This window comes from Lichenostomus cassidix, chromosome Z, assembly GCF_008360975.1.
Source record: "Lichenostomus cassidix isolate B80296 chromosome Z, HeHo_3.0, whole genome shotgun sequence".
NCBI classification, from domain to species: Eukaryota; Metazoa; Chordata; class Aves; order Passeriformes; family Meliphagidae; genus Lichenostomus; species Lichenostomus cassidix.
In genome coordinates this window covers 23,223,697-23,243,295 of record NC_139511.1, presented here as the reverse complement: position 1 = coordinate 23,243,295, position 19,599 = coordinate 23,223,697, and the positions used below count along the sequence as shown (strand labels likewise).

The window sequence follows — 19,599 nt, the reverse complement described above, 5'->3', positions numbered from 1 at the left end:
GCAAGGCTGCAGCTCCTGCTGAGTTTACTTCAGCATCTTACTTTGTGAAGGAGAAATACTAGTGATCCTGGATTGATGGCTAGCGAGGCCTGTGGGACTGCAGCAGGACTTTGTGGGGACCTCAGTACTACTCTGCCTTTGCAGATGAATTTGCACTTGGATTTCTTATTGACCTCAGTCATTTATCAGTGCTAAACACTTGGGTTTAGAAATGCAAGTAATAAGAGAAGCCCTAATATTCTCCACTAGGTAAAAACTTGAATGAGATAGATACTTACACCATGGTGGCCAAACCTTTTATACACAGTGCTTTTAAGTATGGAAAGATAGGTCTTTCAAAAAATGAAGCAGTGCTTCCCCTCCAGATGGTGATGGAGTAAAAGCCTGGTAAGTTTGGACAGGGTGGAGAGGCTCAAAACAGAGAGGATTAAAATTATTCTGAACTTCTTTTGCAAGTATGAGAAAGCAAAGTCCAGCTGCTTTCAAAGTTTTTTTTAATGTAGAAGCTGATAACACATTGCTTCTCCATAAAAACACTTAAAAGTGAGTTTTCGGCTGTTGTAAGATTGGTTTGAAATCCATGCTATGTAAAATGGGTAAGTGCAGGGTTTTTTAAACCTGTCTTTTAATGCTTTAGGATTCGGGTTTTAGAGGTTTTATACAGCTGTGTGATTAGAACAATTATTTTTTATTATTAACAAAAGTAAATCTTGCACTGTATTCTTACTTGAGAATCTTGAACTTTTAGAAAATTCCCAGTAGTATCAGCCTTGGCATCATGTCCCAAGAGGGTTAATGTAGTCCTGGCTATATTGTTCCCATGAAAAAGAAATCAGTATGGAAGTGCTAATAATAGTAGTGGTAAGAGAATTTCAAACATATATATGTGTGATGCAAGTTAGTCTGAATTGACTTATCTGACATTACCCTGGGAAGGAGATCCATTGCTAACTATGTGGGGCTCTGTGAGAAGGTAGAATCTCAACAAGATTTTTTTCTTTCAACCAAATGTACCCTCCCTGAGCCATAGGTCGACCAAATGCATGTTCCAGTGTACAGACACTGCTGGAGGACACCCAATTCCCACTGTACACCTCAGCATCATCCCATTTTTTTGCATTCAGCTCCTTCACTGCATCCTCACCTCTGCTGCCTCCTTTCTGAGGAAATTTCACAATTTCTCTTTTAGTCCTGAAGAACCTTCCACAAGATCCTAACCAAAACTCCACTCTATCACTTTCATATGCAAGGAACTAAAGGAGAAAATGTAGTTAAGGTAGCCAGACCTCTGCTCCCCAATGGTGTCTGCTCATTCTTTTCATGGGATAAAGGAAAGTGCTCATGTAGGAAAGCTACAAATTGCCATTGCTCCTGGGACTTGCCTGAATCTTCTTTGCATCATAACAAAGGGCCTCTTCCTACTGCTCTGTGCAAAATCAGGAAGAATTTTTTCTGCATTAAAGGAGCTGAGCCAAGTCCCCTCCTAGAACATGGAAGAGGGCTACTCTTTAAAGGTTGCTGTTTTTCATTGCCCTTTAGTCACCAAATAGATCTTCTATGGCAGAACTCTGGTTCTGGGTACAGAAAATACTGCCTTTTCCAAATCAAATGGTGTTCCCCTCAATGAATTAATGGAGCTCAAGGCATGGTTTTGCAATAGAACCACTTTCTTGCACAGCACACATTCTGTACACATTAGTCATTATAGTGCTATGTTGTAAATGAGGTTGTAAAATCGAAAAAAGCCTTAAAATTTGACTCTCACTTTAGGGTCCAGGTAGCTGCAGTGAATTTCCAGCACTCAGACGTGCTTCACTCTGAATTAGATATTTGTAGGTTCTGAACCGCAGACAAGTGTGGTGGAAGATTAAGGCTTCTGTAATGCAGTTAAAATACCAGTGTAGATCACATTGAAGCTACAGCATGTTTTTGATAGTTACTGTACAATTTCAGAGTTATCATGTTAGCAGGTTATTAAGCATGAGTCATCTTATCAGATCTTGCCTGTCTGAATGAAGAACTTGCATAATCTCTAAAATGTGATTTAGAAAACAAGAGAAGACTGTCAGCCAGGACCGTGTTGTCTGACTGAGCAGACAAGGTCCTCTTCAGGAAACCAGGTAAATAATGATGCATTTGCTGTGCTTTCTACAGCATGAGTCCCTCCCTGCCAAAGTGCCATTGGAAACTTCTCTTGCAATTGGTAAACTGAAAACACAGTGCTTCTGAGTAACTGCACAATCTTGACCGTGCCAGTCAGACGGTGGCAGACCTTATCTCATTTCCCTATGGGGAAAATGGTTATTCAGCCAAACGGGGCTTTCTGTCTTCCCAACATATATTCCTGGTTGTGTAGTAACTGAGCAGCTCCGTGATACCACACAGGTTTACACTGATGCAGCTTCTGACTGTATTATTGACTTTAGCTCTCTCCTTTCCCCTGTTCACTTTGCAGATTGTCTTCTTTGCCTTGCTAAGAGTACAGTGTTCCTTCTTCCATCTTTCTTCTGTGGCAGGGTGCATTGTAAGTACAGCTCTTTGAATATGTCTCTCAGAAGAAACATGGATGCTGGGGGTTTTGACCCCTGTTAAGAGTGGCAATGAATCTTTAAAGGATTTAAAACAAATAACAAAATATAATAAAAAAGAAGTTTTAGATATTTAAAAGTTGTATGTTTGGAAAGGAAAGTATTCTCTAGTGCCTAAAAGGCTTGCAAATTGGGGACCTTCTGCATTTACTATACTTCACAGACGCACTGGTCATGCCAGGAGCTTTGTGTTGCAGTTGAGGCTCTGAGATCTGTGTTTGTATGTGGGCTGGAATTCAAGATATTGTAGCAGTTTTTCTCTGGGCATGCACTCTAGCTTGAGCTATTGCAAGAACAAGCTAGAATTTTACACAATTTTGTTTCATAATGAAGTGCTTCTTGTTTATTCATTCCCTCCTTGCGTAATTTCAAAGATATTGAAAAAATACCTAAAAGTTTGCAAAGTATCTAGAAATTCCCATCCTGGCTCCATTCTTGACTCCGCCAAAGACTCACAGTGCCTAAGTGGAGTGGAAAGACACGGCAGGAGCCTTGTGGGGAAAATCATACGCAGTTCTTGTCCATTTTATTTCCAGTTTTGATTTCCACAAACCAACCCTTGCCTGGTGAACAGGAGTGAGGGGGAAGGGATATGCAGGCTGAAAAATCCTTGAAACACAGCCTCCTCACCTCCCCTGGCACAGAGCAAACACAGATACCTGCAGCTAACTGGGAACGGGTGACACTGAGCAGCAACTACTTAGGCAGGTAGTAATTTGTGTTGATTTTAAGGAAAGTGTTACCCAGGGGCAGTTAGCCACCATGTGGCTGTTTTTTTGAGCCTTTATGCAGTACATTTTGCATCTAAAAAGACTTGAGTGGAAGAAGACGAGGAATAAAATAAGGTGTAACATGTCCACGACTGCTGCATTTCAACTGGGAAAAATGTAAAGGACTTTTCTGCCTATATGAAAATAGAAGTGAAATGAGAACAAAAGGAACTCCAAGGCTTGCAGGTCATGTTCACAAAGCACAAGAAAGAGAGGTTTAGGGAAAGCCTCCAAAAAGACCTGCAAAAATGAGCAGAAGTTCGCAGATACTTTAGCTGTCTGAAGACAGATTACTTCTCTGTCATTAGGTATATACAGACAAAGAAGCTCAGACTTTGCTGTTGTCTTGTATTGCAAATTTCTAATTAGTTTTGATGAAAATGGCAAGTGTTTTTCTTGAATCGTGATTTAGATGTTGGAAAACAGAAAATATGAAAAAAAGCAAATTGTTAAGTCTCAGTTTAACGAAGGTCATGGCTTAAATCTTGCAGGTCCTTTAGGAGTCTCTTAAGCCTTTGAGCAACTGATGACTATCAGTATAGAACAGTGAAGAGTGAGTTTGTTTGTTTATTTCTTGTATTGAAAACTCAAGTTTCAGACCTTCCTTTTGATGCCTCTCAAATTAATTTGGAAAGGAGATATTTGATTCAGTTGAGAAATGTGCATAAATTACATAAGACTTCATAGTTTCTTCAAATCCAGTTGGTGCTCGGAAGTTGATGCTTGATTGCCACCCTGGGCTTCAGGATCAAGTGCATGTTTTAAGATTTCAATTTTCATTTCCTAGGTATGAAGAAATCACCATTTTTGGGGCTGCTTTTATATTTTGTCAGAGATTTAAGCTTCTTATAATTTTGCCACTGATATTGAACTGGCTTGTTTGAAAAGCAGTTTTATCTTCAGTTGTATATTGCAGGGATGTTCCTGAGAATGAGGAATGAGGCTTCTTAAAATCGAGCATGGTTTTGAGACATGTTTTGAAGGGCATGAGATAAGAGTGAAATGGGTTTAGCTGAGTGTACAAATGTTTCATTTGCCTGTGTAAATGTGGTCATGCTTTGGGAGTGCTGAAGAGCGGGGTTTTGCTCTCTCTCTGCAGGTGAGCAGCAAGCATGAGCTTGGCAACACACAACCATGAGTGCCAGGACCCTGTGATCTGAACTGTCTTCAGCTGACTTCCCCGCGGCAAGGTGCTGTAGATCCTATACCATGGAGGACTGCCTTCACACCTCCTCCGAAAACCTCTCCAAGCTGGTGAGCTGGGCCCACAGCCATGGCACCATCTGCAGCCTCATCCCCAACCTCAAGCACCTGCTTTCCGAGGGAGCCCACGGCAACCTGACGGCCATGTGGGGCTGCAGTGCTGGCCATGCCTACCACTGGCCCCTGGCTGCCACTTGCCGGGCAGGTTCCCAGGAGCGTGTCTGCTTTCAGGACAGCCGCAGCTTCAACTCGGACAGCCCCAGCATGCTGGGGGTGCCATCGGAGGCGCAGGCCAGCCCCCTGGAGCGCTACCCAGGCCGGCCGGGGAAGGCCAAGCTGGACTGCACCCGCACTCGCGACTCCTGCGACTTCTCCTACTGCAGCGAGCCGTCGGAGCTGGGCGAGCCTGTGGAGGAGTACGAGGATGAGGCCACCCTCTTCGACATGGTCTGCGAGTCCTCCGTCACGGACGAGGACAGTGACTTCGAGCCGCACCCACACCGTGCTCCCGCTGGCCCCCGCAAGCGCCCGGCTGCCGCTGCCCAGGCCCAGGCGCAGCCCGCTGACGAGGGCGGCGGCGACGTGCTTCTCAAGAAGATCAAGCAGGAGCTCCCCGAGGACTACTATATCGTGGCCAACGCCGAGCTGACGGCTGGCGCCGATGGGCCGGCGCTGGCCCTGACGCAGATGTCCAAGCCCAAGCCACAGCCCGCGGCCGGGCCCTCCTGCCTGGGCGCCAGCAGGACCGTGCCCCAGGCGGCCGCAGGTCCCGACCCCGACCCACAGCGCCTGTGCGCCTCCCCTCCCGGCCCGCCCCGCATGGCCGCGCAGCGGCAGCCCCGCGCACCCCTGGCCTCCCCGGCGCGGGGCGCAGGCGGTGCCGCCGTGGCCGCCCTGCAGGTACCAGCCACCAGCTCCAACGCCACCACCACGGCCGGGAAACCCATCAGCATCCCCCTCTCAGCCCTGCAACTGCCTGGCCAGGAGGAACCACCGGCCGCTGAGGAGACCCTCCCGTCTGTCCCACAGCTGGCCCCGGGTGGCGAGGTGGCCGGCTCGCCCTCGGTGAGCGCTGAGCCTGAGGTCAGCTCCAGCCAGCAGCAGCCCCATGCTGCGCCCACCAACACCCCCGAGGCAGCGGTGCAGCTGATGCCAGGTAGGACACTGGGTGGCAGCTGAAGGGCGATGGAGTTTTGGGGATGGCTCCAGGCCTGGCTCGGTAAGGGGCGGCCGGGAAGTGTGTGCTGTGCTGCAGCAGGGGCCTGCTGGCACATCAGTCGGTAGAGGTGTAGAGAAGGTAGAGAAGCTACACCCACCCGTGAGAGGATTTGTAAAACCTCAACTAAGCACCGCCACATGAGCAAGTGTACTGCAGCTGTAGGGAAAATGCTTTTTAAGGTCCCTTTTGGGTACAGTTGTGTCCTGGGAGAGAGCATGCAGCGGCCTTGCTGTGTGCATGGGTCAGGGAGGACATGAGCTGGGCCCTGCACTCTCTTGATGACCCAGAAAGGAGTGATCTTGGCCAGTGTAGCCTAGAGCTGGGGCTGTTGCCTTCACCTTGTCAGGTGAGTAACGTTGGACATGGAGAGGCAAAGGAGACGACAAGGAGACTGCCAGGAGGGAGGTTTTTGCTTTAATCGTTGTTAAACTATTACCCTTACCTGTAAATCGGACCAGTCTGCGGAGACAAGAAGTGTAACTACAGCCTTAACCATGAAATTGATAACACTTTAATCCATGATAAAATTATGTTATTTCCATTTTCCCAGGGAAAGTTCTCATGCCTCATGTCCATAACTTTTTTCATCCCCTGCCAAAGCATGTAGAATTGGCACAAACAGATCAACATTATTGAATAAAGAGCATGTTAAAACAGCTTACTTCTGCTGAGTGATTATCTCATGTGCAGAATAACTAAGTGTTAGCCACAGGTCTTTGGGAGGAGGTGGAAATCTGTTGCTTGAGCAGACTTGCCAGCTGCCTCTGGACCTGAGTGCAGACAGTTCTCACTTTTCCAGCTTCTTCCTTAGTGGTGCCATCCCGGGAGGAGATGAGAGCAGGAGCAAGTTCTCCATCTGCTCCCTTGCTGGCTCAGCCTTGGACTGCCTGGTCAGACAGAGTACAGGCAAACAGAGAAGGGGCTAAAAACTGCCTATATGCAGTCTTTGCGGCAGGAACTGTAAGTACTAAAAACAATGGCCTTAGCTTGAACATCCTGAAATCTGATTGAAAACTAGTAAATCTAAACTAATGTAATCTAAACTATCCATTGGCTAGAGCCTGCAGATCTTCTTGCCACGCTAAACAATGGACAAAGTTAAACACATAGTTTTACTAAGTAAAACCCTACTAAACATTAGAAATTTGAAAGGCTAATAATTGTCTTAATTACAGAAAAGGGAATTCTTCTTTATGACCCATTTCTTGCATGACTGTGTCTCTGAGATGTCATTTTGCAGTAGTCCTGTCATGTAACATCCCTTATGGAAATTCCCTTGCAAAACTGCATCTGGTTTAGAACTGACTCTGCTCAGCTAGGTATGAGAAAGGCAGGATGCCTGATGCCACTCAACCCAAATTCTGTGTTAAACGTACTTATTCTGCCTTCCTCAGTTTAGAGCCTATCACTGCTATATTACTAGACCGGGTTCCTAACAACCTGCCCCTGCAACTTGCTCAGTCAGAAACTTGCAATCTGGGACAATGGAATACAAACCTAGGCAGAATTTTTCCATGTTAGGTGTGTATTATCTGGGAGAGTGATTTACTTTCAACAAATCCATTTTAAAAATCTAAGCTCCTTTAAACAGTTTTTGCTAGGTCCTCAGAAGCCAAACAAGATCAGCAATTTTCACTGCTTAGGGTTAAACCTTACAGGAATGGATGCAGCACAACATTGTCACATTTATATAGTTTCAAGAACGGGATTGATCCGTGTCTAGTGTCTCACTTTGAGGGCAAAGTGGGACTGCACCTGAATTACACCCACTGCATAAACCAGCCCTCAAAACCTCTGACTGTTTTTTGCATAGGCAATAATGGAGTTCTCAGAGTGCTGTCCAAATTCCAGTTTAATCAGTTACGTTCTCAGTGGTTAAGTTTCTTTTGCTGTTCCAAAAAAGCATTACACAATTCTTCTCCTCAGACTGGTACAGTGTTGTTGTCACATGCTGTTATTTAACTCAGAGGCAGTGGCATTTTAACAAGGGTAAAATGATTGACATATGACTAAAACTTGATACATGAGTAAAGTCCCCCATTGCCATAGAGCCTGCTCCTTTGGGAAAGAAGTGCTGGCATTATTAAATCTTCAAGTTGCAAAAAGGTGGGCAGTGTTGGCCAGTGAATTTATTACAGATGCACAGCAGATGCTCTCCGCTAAAATGTGGAGGTTTAATTAAAGACTAGATTAGGGTGGTTGCTCATGTACAATGACTTTGTTAGATTGTCTCTTTACAAGTAATGTACTGAAAGTGGTGCATGTTGTATAAAATTTGAGCAATATTGAACAAGAGTATGTTTATGTAGCCTGTGAAAATTTTTTCTGTCCTAAACAGACAAATGTGAGTCTTTTACATTCTAATGTAAAAAAAAAGGCAGGAACTAGTTATATCAAAAAGTCTAGAGATTTTATTTATTTATAGACTCAGTGCCTGCTTGACAAACAAAGGTTTAGCTGAAAGTGAGCAGGGTATTTAAATTCTGCCTTGTCCTCTCCAATATGTGAAGCCTTGCTCCTGGTCCCATTAGAACTGCTAGTATAAGGTCTAAGGTCTACAGGATTAAGGTCTTATTTAAGTTATGATTAAAGGCTGCAGTCCAGCCAGCATGAAATACTACTTTGAGTTTTACCTGAAGTAACATAGCCTTGCATTTATACCAGATACAGCTGATAGTTTCCGTGCATGGTAATCTCATAGATCATGAAATTTTGAGTGAGATTATGCATGAAATCAAAGATCTTGGGCCAGTTTAAACCACGTTATGCTTTTGGCCTAGTCTCCCTTTCAAACTTTTTTTTTTCCCCTCATTTACTCTCTTTAATTAAGCTGTGGCAACTGGATGTGTAAGCAGGGACCTTACAAAGATACTTTCATGTCTAGAAAGAGAAGTGTCATCCCAATAAGTATTGAGTTAGGTTAGGCACTGATTTTTGTATTTATGTGTCCATCTAAGCATTGTGGAATATACTGAATTACTTTTTGTTAAATGTCAGCACTAAAAAGTGGACATTCACCTGTGAATTTTTTTTTTTTTACCATTTTATTAGCAAAGCCTTTAATAATATATGTAGGTAATATTTAGTCCTTTTTTAATTCTGGAAAAACTGAGAGGACCTGCATCTGTTAGGAGAGAAATTTTTGCTATGTGGAGAGCAGGGAGTTTCTGCAATTTCTACTTCTGTAACTGCTTCTTTTGTCCTTTCCTTTTGCTAACACTTGGTCTAGTTTTAATGTTCAAGAACCAGCAAGGGCAAGGTAGATCACATCAGTGGAGATGGAAGATGAGTAAGAAACATGATGCTTTAGGTTGCAGTACATGCAGCCTGGAGCAATTAGTGACATTTGGATGTCTGAAACCCAGGAACGGAAAAGATTTGATGTTATTGCAGAAGGCTATGGAGGGAGATTGTGGCTCAGAGAAGGACAGAGCTTATTTTGTATGAACACAAGTTTTGATTCTGAGAGACCTAGGATTTACTTTGTAAACAGAATTGCTGAAGAATTTATGAAGAATACTCACTTTCCACTTGAAGACTGAGGGTGAGGATGTGCTTTGTATTGACAAGCCAGTGCAGCATGACATTTCTGATTCAACACTAGTACATCACTATAAATACAGGAACAAAGAGTTCAATGAAAAAAAAGGATATCCAACCCCTATGTACAAACTGTGCAGAATGCAGAGTAGTAAGTAGAGATGTAAAATACAAAATAATCTAAATGTATTGACTGGGGTTGTTGCTTCTGTCAGAGGTGTGGCAGATGATATTCTGTGTATAACGTCACAGTGCCTTCATGTACACCCATCCCTGAACTCACCTGACTATTTTTCTCAGAGTTTGGATGGGAAACATTTTGTCCACAAGCACCTCTGCTCTCATAGGCAGAGTGCCATTCACTGTCCTGGCATTGTGGTTGTCAAACAGCACCCATGTTTGAATGTGTGCTGTGATGGGTGCTAAGTCCGTGGTGAGGGCAGTGCTTAGCCTTGCTGGCTGTGAGGTCTCTGCTCTGAGATCCTCTCTGGTCTTTTATTTTCTGTAACTGATATGTTAGGATCCCAGATCAGTGCCTGATAATCGGCTTAGCCTGGTAACTTGGGCACAGATCTAGTTCTGTTCCTGTGCTCTCATCACGGGAAGGTGTGAGCAAGGATTGCAGCCTTTCACGATGGGCTCCTTACATGGGTTGACTCTTGTTCTGCTCTCAGTGGTTGGTTACAGGTGTTCATATAAGTTTCTATCTGAACATGACCGTTATAGAATGCAGTGTGTCTGAGGTTTGTCTGATGTTGATGTAGACCTCTTAGGTGGAGTATTTTAAGTATTTCTTTGCAATCAGAAGAAGTAAGACCTCTCCCTTTTTCCCCATCTTTCTGTTGCAGTGTCTGCAATGGTGTAACTTTAAATTAAGTGGGAGCCAAGATCCTCATAAAAGATTCCTGTATTAGGAGCTGTTAAATGAGCATCAAAATGTTACAAAACTTCGAGGTGAAAGGAGTGTCTCACACCTCATGAGTTGACAGTTTTGACTAGATTTAGTTCTATCTCCTAAATCACTGTTTATATATAAAGAAAAGTGTTAGCCTCGCACATTCCAAAGAAGTGCAAACAAGAAAAAGTAATGCCTTTTTTAGAGGTGTATATAAAGCATACAGAAAGGCCAAATTAATCCTTGTAATTATTTCAAGCTCAGTGGAACTGTGCCAGGAATGAAAGTAGCACAAGGAAAATAATCACATCAAAAGAAAGTTACAAAACTTTTACTTATTTAAATAAAGCTCTTCCAAGAGCACTCAAATAACTGCTGGTTGGTCTCTGTGTTTGTATTTGATTACTTTTGGCTAAAGTGACTGCTGAAGCCTGTCTCTAGGGACATATGCTGCTGAATGTGGTCAAGTAAACACTTGAAACGGACATAGGGGTGAGACAGTCTCTTCCTCTTTGTGTTGGACTGAAGAGTTCAGAGTCCACTGGTGACACTTTAGGTCCCATAATTGATGTCTATTCCTGCTCTAGTAGATGAATTAAAAATAGTAAGTGCTGAGACACATAATTACAAAAAATACAGCACTCTAATTTTTAAAGTTGCAAGAGCCTGGCTTATGTAGAATAATAAAATCAGATCATTATAGTTTTAAATATCAGAAAAAGGATCTATTGAGTTGATTAATCACCTGATCTTGCAGCTTGGATTCTCCAGCTGGACTCCCACCTTCAGTTATCTAGGTCCAAATGCTGTTACATTGTAATCTAATGTTTTAGGGGCTTTATTCTAGAAGTCTAGCTAGACTTCTTTATTCTAGAGGTCTACCTAATGATAAATTGTCTTTACAATACTGTAACGGAGTTCTGTTTAACAGCAGAACATAAAAAGGACCTGTTTAGCCTAGGTAGAGTAGTTGTATAATTGCTTTTATCATCTGGGTGCACAGCATGACAAACAAATTTTTTAAAAATAAATGAACCCATTGTACTAACAACTCTAATACAAGAGTTGTTTATGAAACTGTTCCTACAAGAGGCATTTATCAAGATACTAATTTTTGCAGGAGAACACAGAAATGAAAACGCATCAATTATTACAATATTTTTAGATTCTCACTGTGCTTAAGAAATGTACCTTATCACCATTTCAGGACTTCACATGTATTTGCTTTAGTGGAAATTCCTTTCAGACACCGAAAGCTCATGCCAACCTTTTTGTATAACCAGCAATGGACTTGTCACGTAGAGGCTATCCTAAATGTTAAATGTTTATCACAACAACTATGCATGCAAGAGATTAGGCTGCTGCTTTTCTTGATGTCAGGGCTCGTTTCCCCTCTTCAATGTGGACCTCCTCTGAGTGGAACTTTTTGCAGCACAAAGAGACATCTCCTGTTACTGGAGATACATAGAGAGATATAGGTATAGGTATAGATATAGATGATATATAGATAATAGGTATAGATGGTATAGGTACTTCTTGGTGGAAACCACTCAAGAGTATTCATACTGAAAATAGGTTGGTGTGGGAGATGTTTGGGGATGGGCATTCAGTTGCACTCCTGCAGTAAAAGCTGACATAGGCCTATTGATCCTCTGTAACAGAGGTGGGTAGAACAATTCCTTGCAATCTGTGGAAGTTATTTGCCTGTAACTTAGAGGGAAAGAAGAGTACTATTGTAGCTAGGCCCCAGCAGTTTTTAAGGATTAATTTTGTAAAGCGTGCCAAGTTCATCTGACAAACAGTCGAGAATATTCACTGGGGTTCTGAATAGAGGAATTGCATCACTGAGAATTGTTGACTCTTTGTTTAAATATGTATTTTTCATTCAAAGCACCATAGCACAGACAGTATTAAGGAAGATGGGGAAGACAAACTACCCATTTCAATGAATGGTTATGAGCATCACTGTTCATCTCAGTTATAGAAATATACCCTGTCCCCCATTACCCTAGCTTAAAGGCAGAAAAGCAAAAGATGCGCAAGTGAAAAGTAGAAAACAATCATTTTTGAAAGACAAATATGATTGAGATGCTGTGTTCTCCCTTTCTCTAAAGGTGTCTTAAACAGACAATTATTTTGTGCAAAATGCTCTATTTTATGATACTGGTATATAAAGAAGAAAATAAGTCCTCTGCTGGTTCCAACTCTGCAGAAAACATATGGGAAAAACCAAAATTGGACACGTCTGTACTGAACATCACTTTATTTTTAGAAAGTAGATTATTTAACATGGTGCTTTTGATCAGAGATCTGTTCCTTTGTGTGATCTTTGCAATTGTTTAATTTTGAGCTATTTTCAGCTTATGATTTAGGAGTCTTTAAGAAAAGAGAAACAAGGCAGGGTCAGATTGGGATCTGCAGAGGAGATGCAGCACAGCAGCCAGGATAGATGCTGACCCTGGAAAGGCTTCAGACATACACGTTCCTTTTGCACTTTAAATGGGATGCTGGGACAAAAAGGGAACACATAACTTGATGGTTTAGATCAGGACACTTTCTGAGAGTGATTCTCCACTTTGTGTGAGGCTGGTACTTCACTAAACAGGGCCAAGAAAGTGATCATTACCCTGTATAGAGCACTGATGAGACCACACCTCAAATCCTGTGGTCAGTTTTGGGCTCCTCACCTCAAGAAAGACATTGAGGTGCTGGAACATGTCCAGAGAAGATCAACAAAGCTGGGAAAGGATCTGGAACACAAGTCTGTTGAGTAGCAGCTGAGGCAACTGGGGTTGTTTAGCCTGGGCTGCCAGGTAGGTGTTGTCTCTTCTCTCAGGCAAGTGACAGGATGAGATGAAATGGCCTCAAACTCCACAAGGAAGTTAAGGTTTAATATTAGGAAAAAATTTCATCATCAAAAGTGTTGTACACCATTGGAACAGGCTGCTCAAGGAAGTGGTAGAGTCACCATCCCTGTGAAACTGTTTAAAAACCATGTGGGTGTGGTGCTTGGGGACATAGTTTAGTGGTGACCATGGTGAATGTAGTAGGTGGATGGACTTGGTCTTTATATGCTAACGGTCTTTTCCAACCTTAATGATTCTGTGATTCAATGGTTCTATACCTACAGAAGGGCTACTTCACATATGTATTCAATATCTAAGATTTTGATAGCAGTAGACCTTAACAGAACTGTTTTCGCCTGTCCCTGTGATGGGAACATGGCATTTTTACATAAACTGTTCCGTGAAGCCAGCACGCAGTGACTACTCATTCTCCCATTTTGTTCATACCTAAATTATATCCATCTTAGTGAGTCTTCTTCTGTCATGTCATCTTCTTTTTGTGCTTGCAGTGAACTTAGAATCTGCTTGAGCATGAAACAGATCAGTAAAAGTATCTGAGTGTATTTTCTATCTATCTAAGCAAGATAAACATTTGGAATATGGAAATTCTTGTTTGAGTTTTTCCAGAAAAGGAAACAGAAGCATGATGATATTTTAGATATTTTATCTTGGCTGGCACAGCACAGAGCAGTGCTTGCTAAAACATTCAGATCCTGGAAGCACTGAAACGTGATGAAATCCATCTTTCTTTGATAAAGTATGCATAAATGAATTATATGCCCATTCCAGGAAGTGTTGAAACAGACTATTAAATCAAAGCCTCAAGAGAGAGAAACTGGAATGCCTGATTTCCCTGATGAATCTTTTTTGGTGGGGCACTCCAGACTGGTTGCAGAAAAGCTCTTTCAGCACTGGTTGTTTTGAACAGCTTGCATGTGGATGGTGGCCTCTGTGGGACGGGTAGGCAGAGCTGTGTTTTCATTTCCCAGATGAGTCTGCTTTTGTCTGGAGTCATGCAGTGCTGCCCTTCAAAAACGGCAGGATGTTGCTGATCACACAAATGTTGTGTTAGACGCAGCAGTTCTCAGGTCATGGTTCCCACTGAATCCTGCCCCTGGTGGGAGATGGGAGCAGGGCTTCCTGCATGCATGTCTTATAAAAGGTGGTGTTGAGGACCTTGCTGAGTCTGATTAAAACTTTGTGTTGTTAAAACGTTGCTTAATTATACATTGACCGTCAAGTGCATTGGCTGCATCTTACTCCTAATATATACCTGTTAGTCCCTTTAACTCTAACTGAACAGTAAATGCACATACACACACAGAAATTTGGCATGTATTCCTGTTGATGAAACTAAGGGTAACTATCACAGTGACACTGTGGTCTGTTGTATCTTTTCATTAACTAGGTCTTCATGACGAAAACATCAGTTGAAACCGTACAACAATGGATTAATAATATTTAATCAATTGCCTTCTGCTTGTACTTGGGAAGGAAAAAGTGAAAGAAAAAAGCTGGTTGTCTGTCTTGTTCAGAGAAGGAAAGAATGTATTCTGAACTATTCTACCCCTAGTCATATCACCCCAGTGCAACAGGGGAATGTGCTGTACTACTGCATTGTTTCAACCAGGAAATCTGTGTCCAAAGATCAAGCTTGTGAAAAATAAGGATGTTCATCTTTGATCCTTGAATAGCTTTTTACAATTTTCTGTTTACACTCACTTCTCTCTTCACTGGATATCTGCCTAATCTCTGCTTTCCTACAGTGACTGGTCAAGGATAGCAGTATGAATGAGGCAGAGAAGCATTGATATTTTTGTATGGGAATAATTTCATTTTGGCCACAACTTGGAGCACTGTTCTGACTGTGATGGGCTCTGTCCTTCAGTCATTGAAGGACATCCTTCATACATGTTGATGTGCCAGTTTATGGAGTTTTTTTCTGTCCTTTGCTCTTGGCAGATGGAGCATTGCCACTTGTTTGGGACTTCATTTCTCTTAAGACTATAAATCCACAAAAACAAAATAACAGACAGGAACACTATTCTTGGCATTACAGAGCAGCACTCATGCCTATATGCTGATAGACATTTTGGTTTTTTGCTCACAGACTTATATTTTATTTTTCCTCCCTGTATAAAGAATTGGGTTTATGCCTCCTCTGATTTAATATAGTCCTCAAAAAACTTGGAGTTTGACAACAATTTGTCCCATTTACCATTCACTTACTCACTTATAAAATTGTAAAATGGTTTATTGTGCTAATGCATATTAAAATAGCCATGTATACATATAATACATCCACAGTTATATCCACTAAACTATAGCCCATGTCACCTCTTACGTTAATTGGTTTTTGTCAGTTTTGGTATGAACTCATTCAGTAGCACAGGAACTGATTGTTCAGATCCTATATTAAGAACAAATTATTTTTATGGAAATAACAATACAATCCTGACAGGAAAATTTTGACAGCATAAATACAGAAGAGAAATAATAACAATATTCTGAGCAGCAGAGTGGTATGTAATTTGTGTATGCTCTTCTGAGTGTGTACATAACTAGAAAACATCTGAAACTCCTCATTTTATTTAAAGAGACTTTACTCAAGTAGAGCTGCAAAATGTGACTAAATATTTACACAGTCAAACTATGATAGATTGGGTTTAAACATGTATTCAGGAACAGAAAGAAATGAGTTATGCCGTGAACAATAGTCCAGTTCTTGATGAATGTGCTTTTCTTGCAGGTTTGTCTCCTCACTGTGCAAAATTTCCAGCTGCTCCTGCACCTCTTGAGGCTCTTTGTCTTGGCAAATGCCATGGCTAGTCTGGAATAAAGTGGTCTTTGGTCGCCCAGGGTTTGTGAGCAGCTGCCTAGCAGAGTGTCTAATTCTTGAGGTCTGTCCTCCTTCTGAAAGCTGGGATATATTCATGTCTCTGCCCTGTGCCCAGCTTTGAGTCTTCCCCAACCTTATAGGACATTTATATTTTAAACTTCAGTCTCTTTAATGTGATAAGAGTTGTGGTTGCAAAGGTTTAAATAATGTTCATAGTCACCATTTTTTTCTGGAGTGTGAGACTGAGAGGACTCTTGGCACAAAACAGAAAAGCAGACTAAAAATCTGCCTTAAAAGCCGATTCACTTGAAGTGTTAGACTTCATCTCTGGAGAACTGTGTAAAGAGCTGGTTCTCAAATGCTGCTTTCTGCCCCAGAGAAGACAAAATAAATATGTGTGTTAAAAGTGTGCACAGAAAGTCCTTATGCAAGGTTGTAAATTGTGAGGTCTTCGTAGAGTTTGTGCCCTTTGTAGTTTGCTTCACTCCTACTGGACAAGATACAGTGAAAGGAAATGTAAAAACAAATTGGTCTGGTAGGGCAAAGTCACCAACAGAGAATTTCAGAAATGAAATTGCAAGGTCACTAAAAAGACAGTTGGACTACTTTGCTAATTAAAGGTGGTGGTGAGACAAAAAAATACTGAAATGCAGTTCTTTGGGTGCATGTGCTGCAGTCAGTATTACCAGAAGTAAATGGCATGAGCTGCCAACACATTTCCTCTTACACCTGTAGTAGATAGTTCAGCCAGAACAGAAAAGGGTACTTTTTGACTCACTACCAAAGGCACTTCAATAAAATAGAGGGGAAAATGTCTCCAGTCTCTAATAAGCAGTATATCAACCAAGTGCTGTCAGCCTGTGTAGAGAATTTCACAGTATGATTTATTATGTTAATTACAGTCATGTGGGCCTCATGCTCTTAAGTCTGAAACTGCTCACATTCACAGCTTGATTTAAGAATATGCTTTGGCCAAGACTTACAGTGCAGCTTATTATGATTAATGTAATAAAATATTTATTACATTCTCCTTTTCTTTGTTTCTCAGCTTGCTGCTCCAGTTAGACTGACTCATTTTGAAACACTGATATAAATTAGATTTCAGATGATGAGGATTCTCATCTGGTTTTAATCTCTCTCTTTGGTGTTTTTTTCATATCCTTTGTTCTTACTCTCTCTTCTCTCCCCCTCATCTTTATTTCCCTCCCATATTTCCCAGTTCTGCTTCTCAGCTGCTGTCTAGAAAGAATCAAAAGCAGGCAAACCTCATAGCCCTGGCTGATGCCTTCCAGACCTCTTGCATTGCTTTCTTAACTATGCTTATTAGAGGTATTTCTTAAATGTGATGACATTAAAACTGCTGGTACACTGTAGCTGAGAACATGCTAAGCCTCTGGTGATGTGGGGTGGCACATTTTACATGTTTTACATTTAAATTCTGCTTAGAGAAGACAGAACTGTAAGGGCATACATGGGCCCTGTTTCTCATTCTTCTTCTACAGGGCTTTCAACTGCAGAGAGGCACAAAATTCCACAGTGCCAAATATTCCAAAATGCTGTATAAATTTATACCTGTGATTTTGTGCAAACCAGCTCAGTAGTTACATTGCTGGCTGAGCAATCAATGCTTCCGAGATCTGTTTACGCATCCATAAATCTGGCTTTCTCTGTAGGAAGATGGAAAGGTGGAAACCTTTCCAAAAATATGGATTCTTGGTTTTGTTATGTAAGAAATGGGGTTTTGCCATGAGAATTGTATGGTTTTTAAATTATAAACATAATTCAATAAAGGAAATGTGTCACAGATCTTTATAGGTTTTTCTCTGCTTGTTTTTGTTTTTTCTTCATTTTTTTCTCTTATCAACTTTTGAATCAAGTCACTGTATACATATAAACATTATTCAGTTGTGCCCCTCTTCTGCCTTCTATACAAATGACTTAGTCCAATTGATTTCTACCTAAGCATATACTTAAATACAGGGGCACCAATCCAGAATGCACTTAAAAAATGCTTTGTTGAATGGGAAACTTGCCTGGGAGAAAAACTGACTTTCTGCTGAGGATGTGTATGCAAAACTTTCCAGCCTGGTGCCAAACCAGGTCCTCTTTGAAATCGAGTGCATCACTTCTGCCATGGATCACCCAGCTTCCAGTTCTCAGGGTAGCGTAGACAACCACAATCGTTCCTTTAATTCTGTCTGCCACAAAGCATTAAGTAACTAATATAATTTTAAAGGGCAGCATTTCTTTATGTTGCTAAAAAGTCCTGGGTAAAAAAATGTCTGTTTTCCAGAGTTAAATATTTAACCTGAAGGAAATAATTGTCAAAACATGTCTCTTTTCTTTCCCCTTAAATTGAAACCAGTACTTGGAGTTTTCTAATTGTGTTAGAAGACACAATTCATTGTTTGGAAAGTACTAGAATAATATAGGGCTGAATACAAAGATGCATGCTCAACATAGAGCTGATGTTAGCTTCACATTATAGGTAATGTTTTCCCACTTCTCAACTGCAGCAGCACTCCCAATTTCTCCACCTGATTTGTTTAACTTGAGCTCTGAAAGTGTAGGAGTTATGTCCTAGAAGCGACCATTGTTGTGTTGAAGGAAGTTTAGTCAGGTATTTTGAAAGGAATGGGGTTTCACATTTTTTAAAAAAGTTTTCTAGTGGTTTTGGGTTTTCAATATAAAAAACTCTAAGTGTGGGTTTTATCTCCTCCATCTCTGTGACAAGTTGAGTGCCTGAATGTCAATTATATAAGGGTCCATAATATGTTTTTATATACATCCTGTAAAGATAACAGATGTGGAAATAAGAGTGGGATGAGGCATGACTGGTAGACCTGGAGATGGTTGCAGGCTTGATTACAATCCAGATGACTGACTTGGAATGGGGCAGATTAAATGGAGATTCCATTCCAGCTGCCAGCTGAGTATATTTTGCCTGTATATCACCCAATATCACCTGTATATACCAGGTATATGGGCTTCTTAACACTCTTGCAAAATATTTTCTGTTTCTGCTGTTCTTCATGCTGTGTCTGAGCTGTAGCATCCTGCTGTGCAGTTAGGCAAACCTGGGAGAGCTCAAATTGGTATATTTCTTCTTGTCAAGTGGAGACAGAATCTGGGTAAATATCCCACTGTTGTGATACAGAGGAAATACATCCCATTTTGCATTGCAGCAGTTCATGCCAGTGCATCTCAGAACAGCTTCAAAAGGAGACAGGAATGGCCTCATACCCCAGAAATGTCAGTGTGAATGTTCAGTGGAAGAAGGGAAATGTAAGGTAAAACTGGAATGCAGCACTTGTCTTTTCCACTACCATGATAAAACCAAAACCAGACAACTAGATGAAGTGAACTAATGGGAACCTTTTTTTATTTAGAAAATGCATTTTTAGAACCTTTGTGCTGGAATGGCTCAGACATACATCAGGTGGAGAAGGAAGGTAGCCTTGTAAAAGTTGGAGTTCCCAGGGTGCTGCTGTTTTGCACTGTTCACTAGCAATCAGTAGTATGCACTGCATAAAACAGGTGATCCAGTCAGTGATAGGAGAACATAATTTCTTAATCCCTTGTCATGGCAACAATTATTCTGACATCTGAGGATCATGCAGAAATCCCCTTAATATTGATGTATATTTTATTGTTGGCTTTGCCAGCAGCCAAATTGCATCTCAAATCTTTTCAAGCCGT

The 19,599-nt window shown here is 41.5% G+C and overlaps 1 protein-coding gene across 1 annotated transcript in view; it reads left to right on the top strand.

The window, feature by feature from the left end:
* KIAA1958 (KIAA1958 ortholog) overlaps positions 1 to 19,599 on the top strand; it is a 67,374-nt gene that overhangs the window by 27,861 nt on the left and 19,914 nt on the right. Inside the window, exon 2 of the mRNA XM_085043452.1 lies at positions 4,458 to 5,717. Within this exon, the coding sequence (XP_084899578.1) occupies positions 4,568 to 5,717 (1,150 nt within the window). The 5' untranslated portion in view covers positions 4,458 to 4,567. The remainder of the gene's footprint in view (positions 1 to 4,457; positions 5,718 to 19,599) is intronic.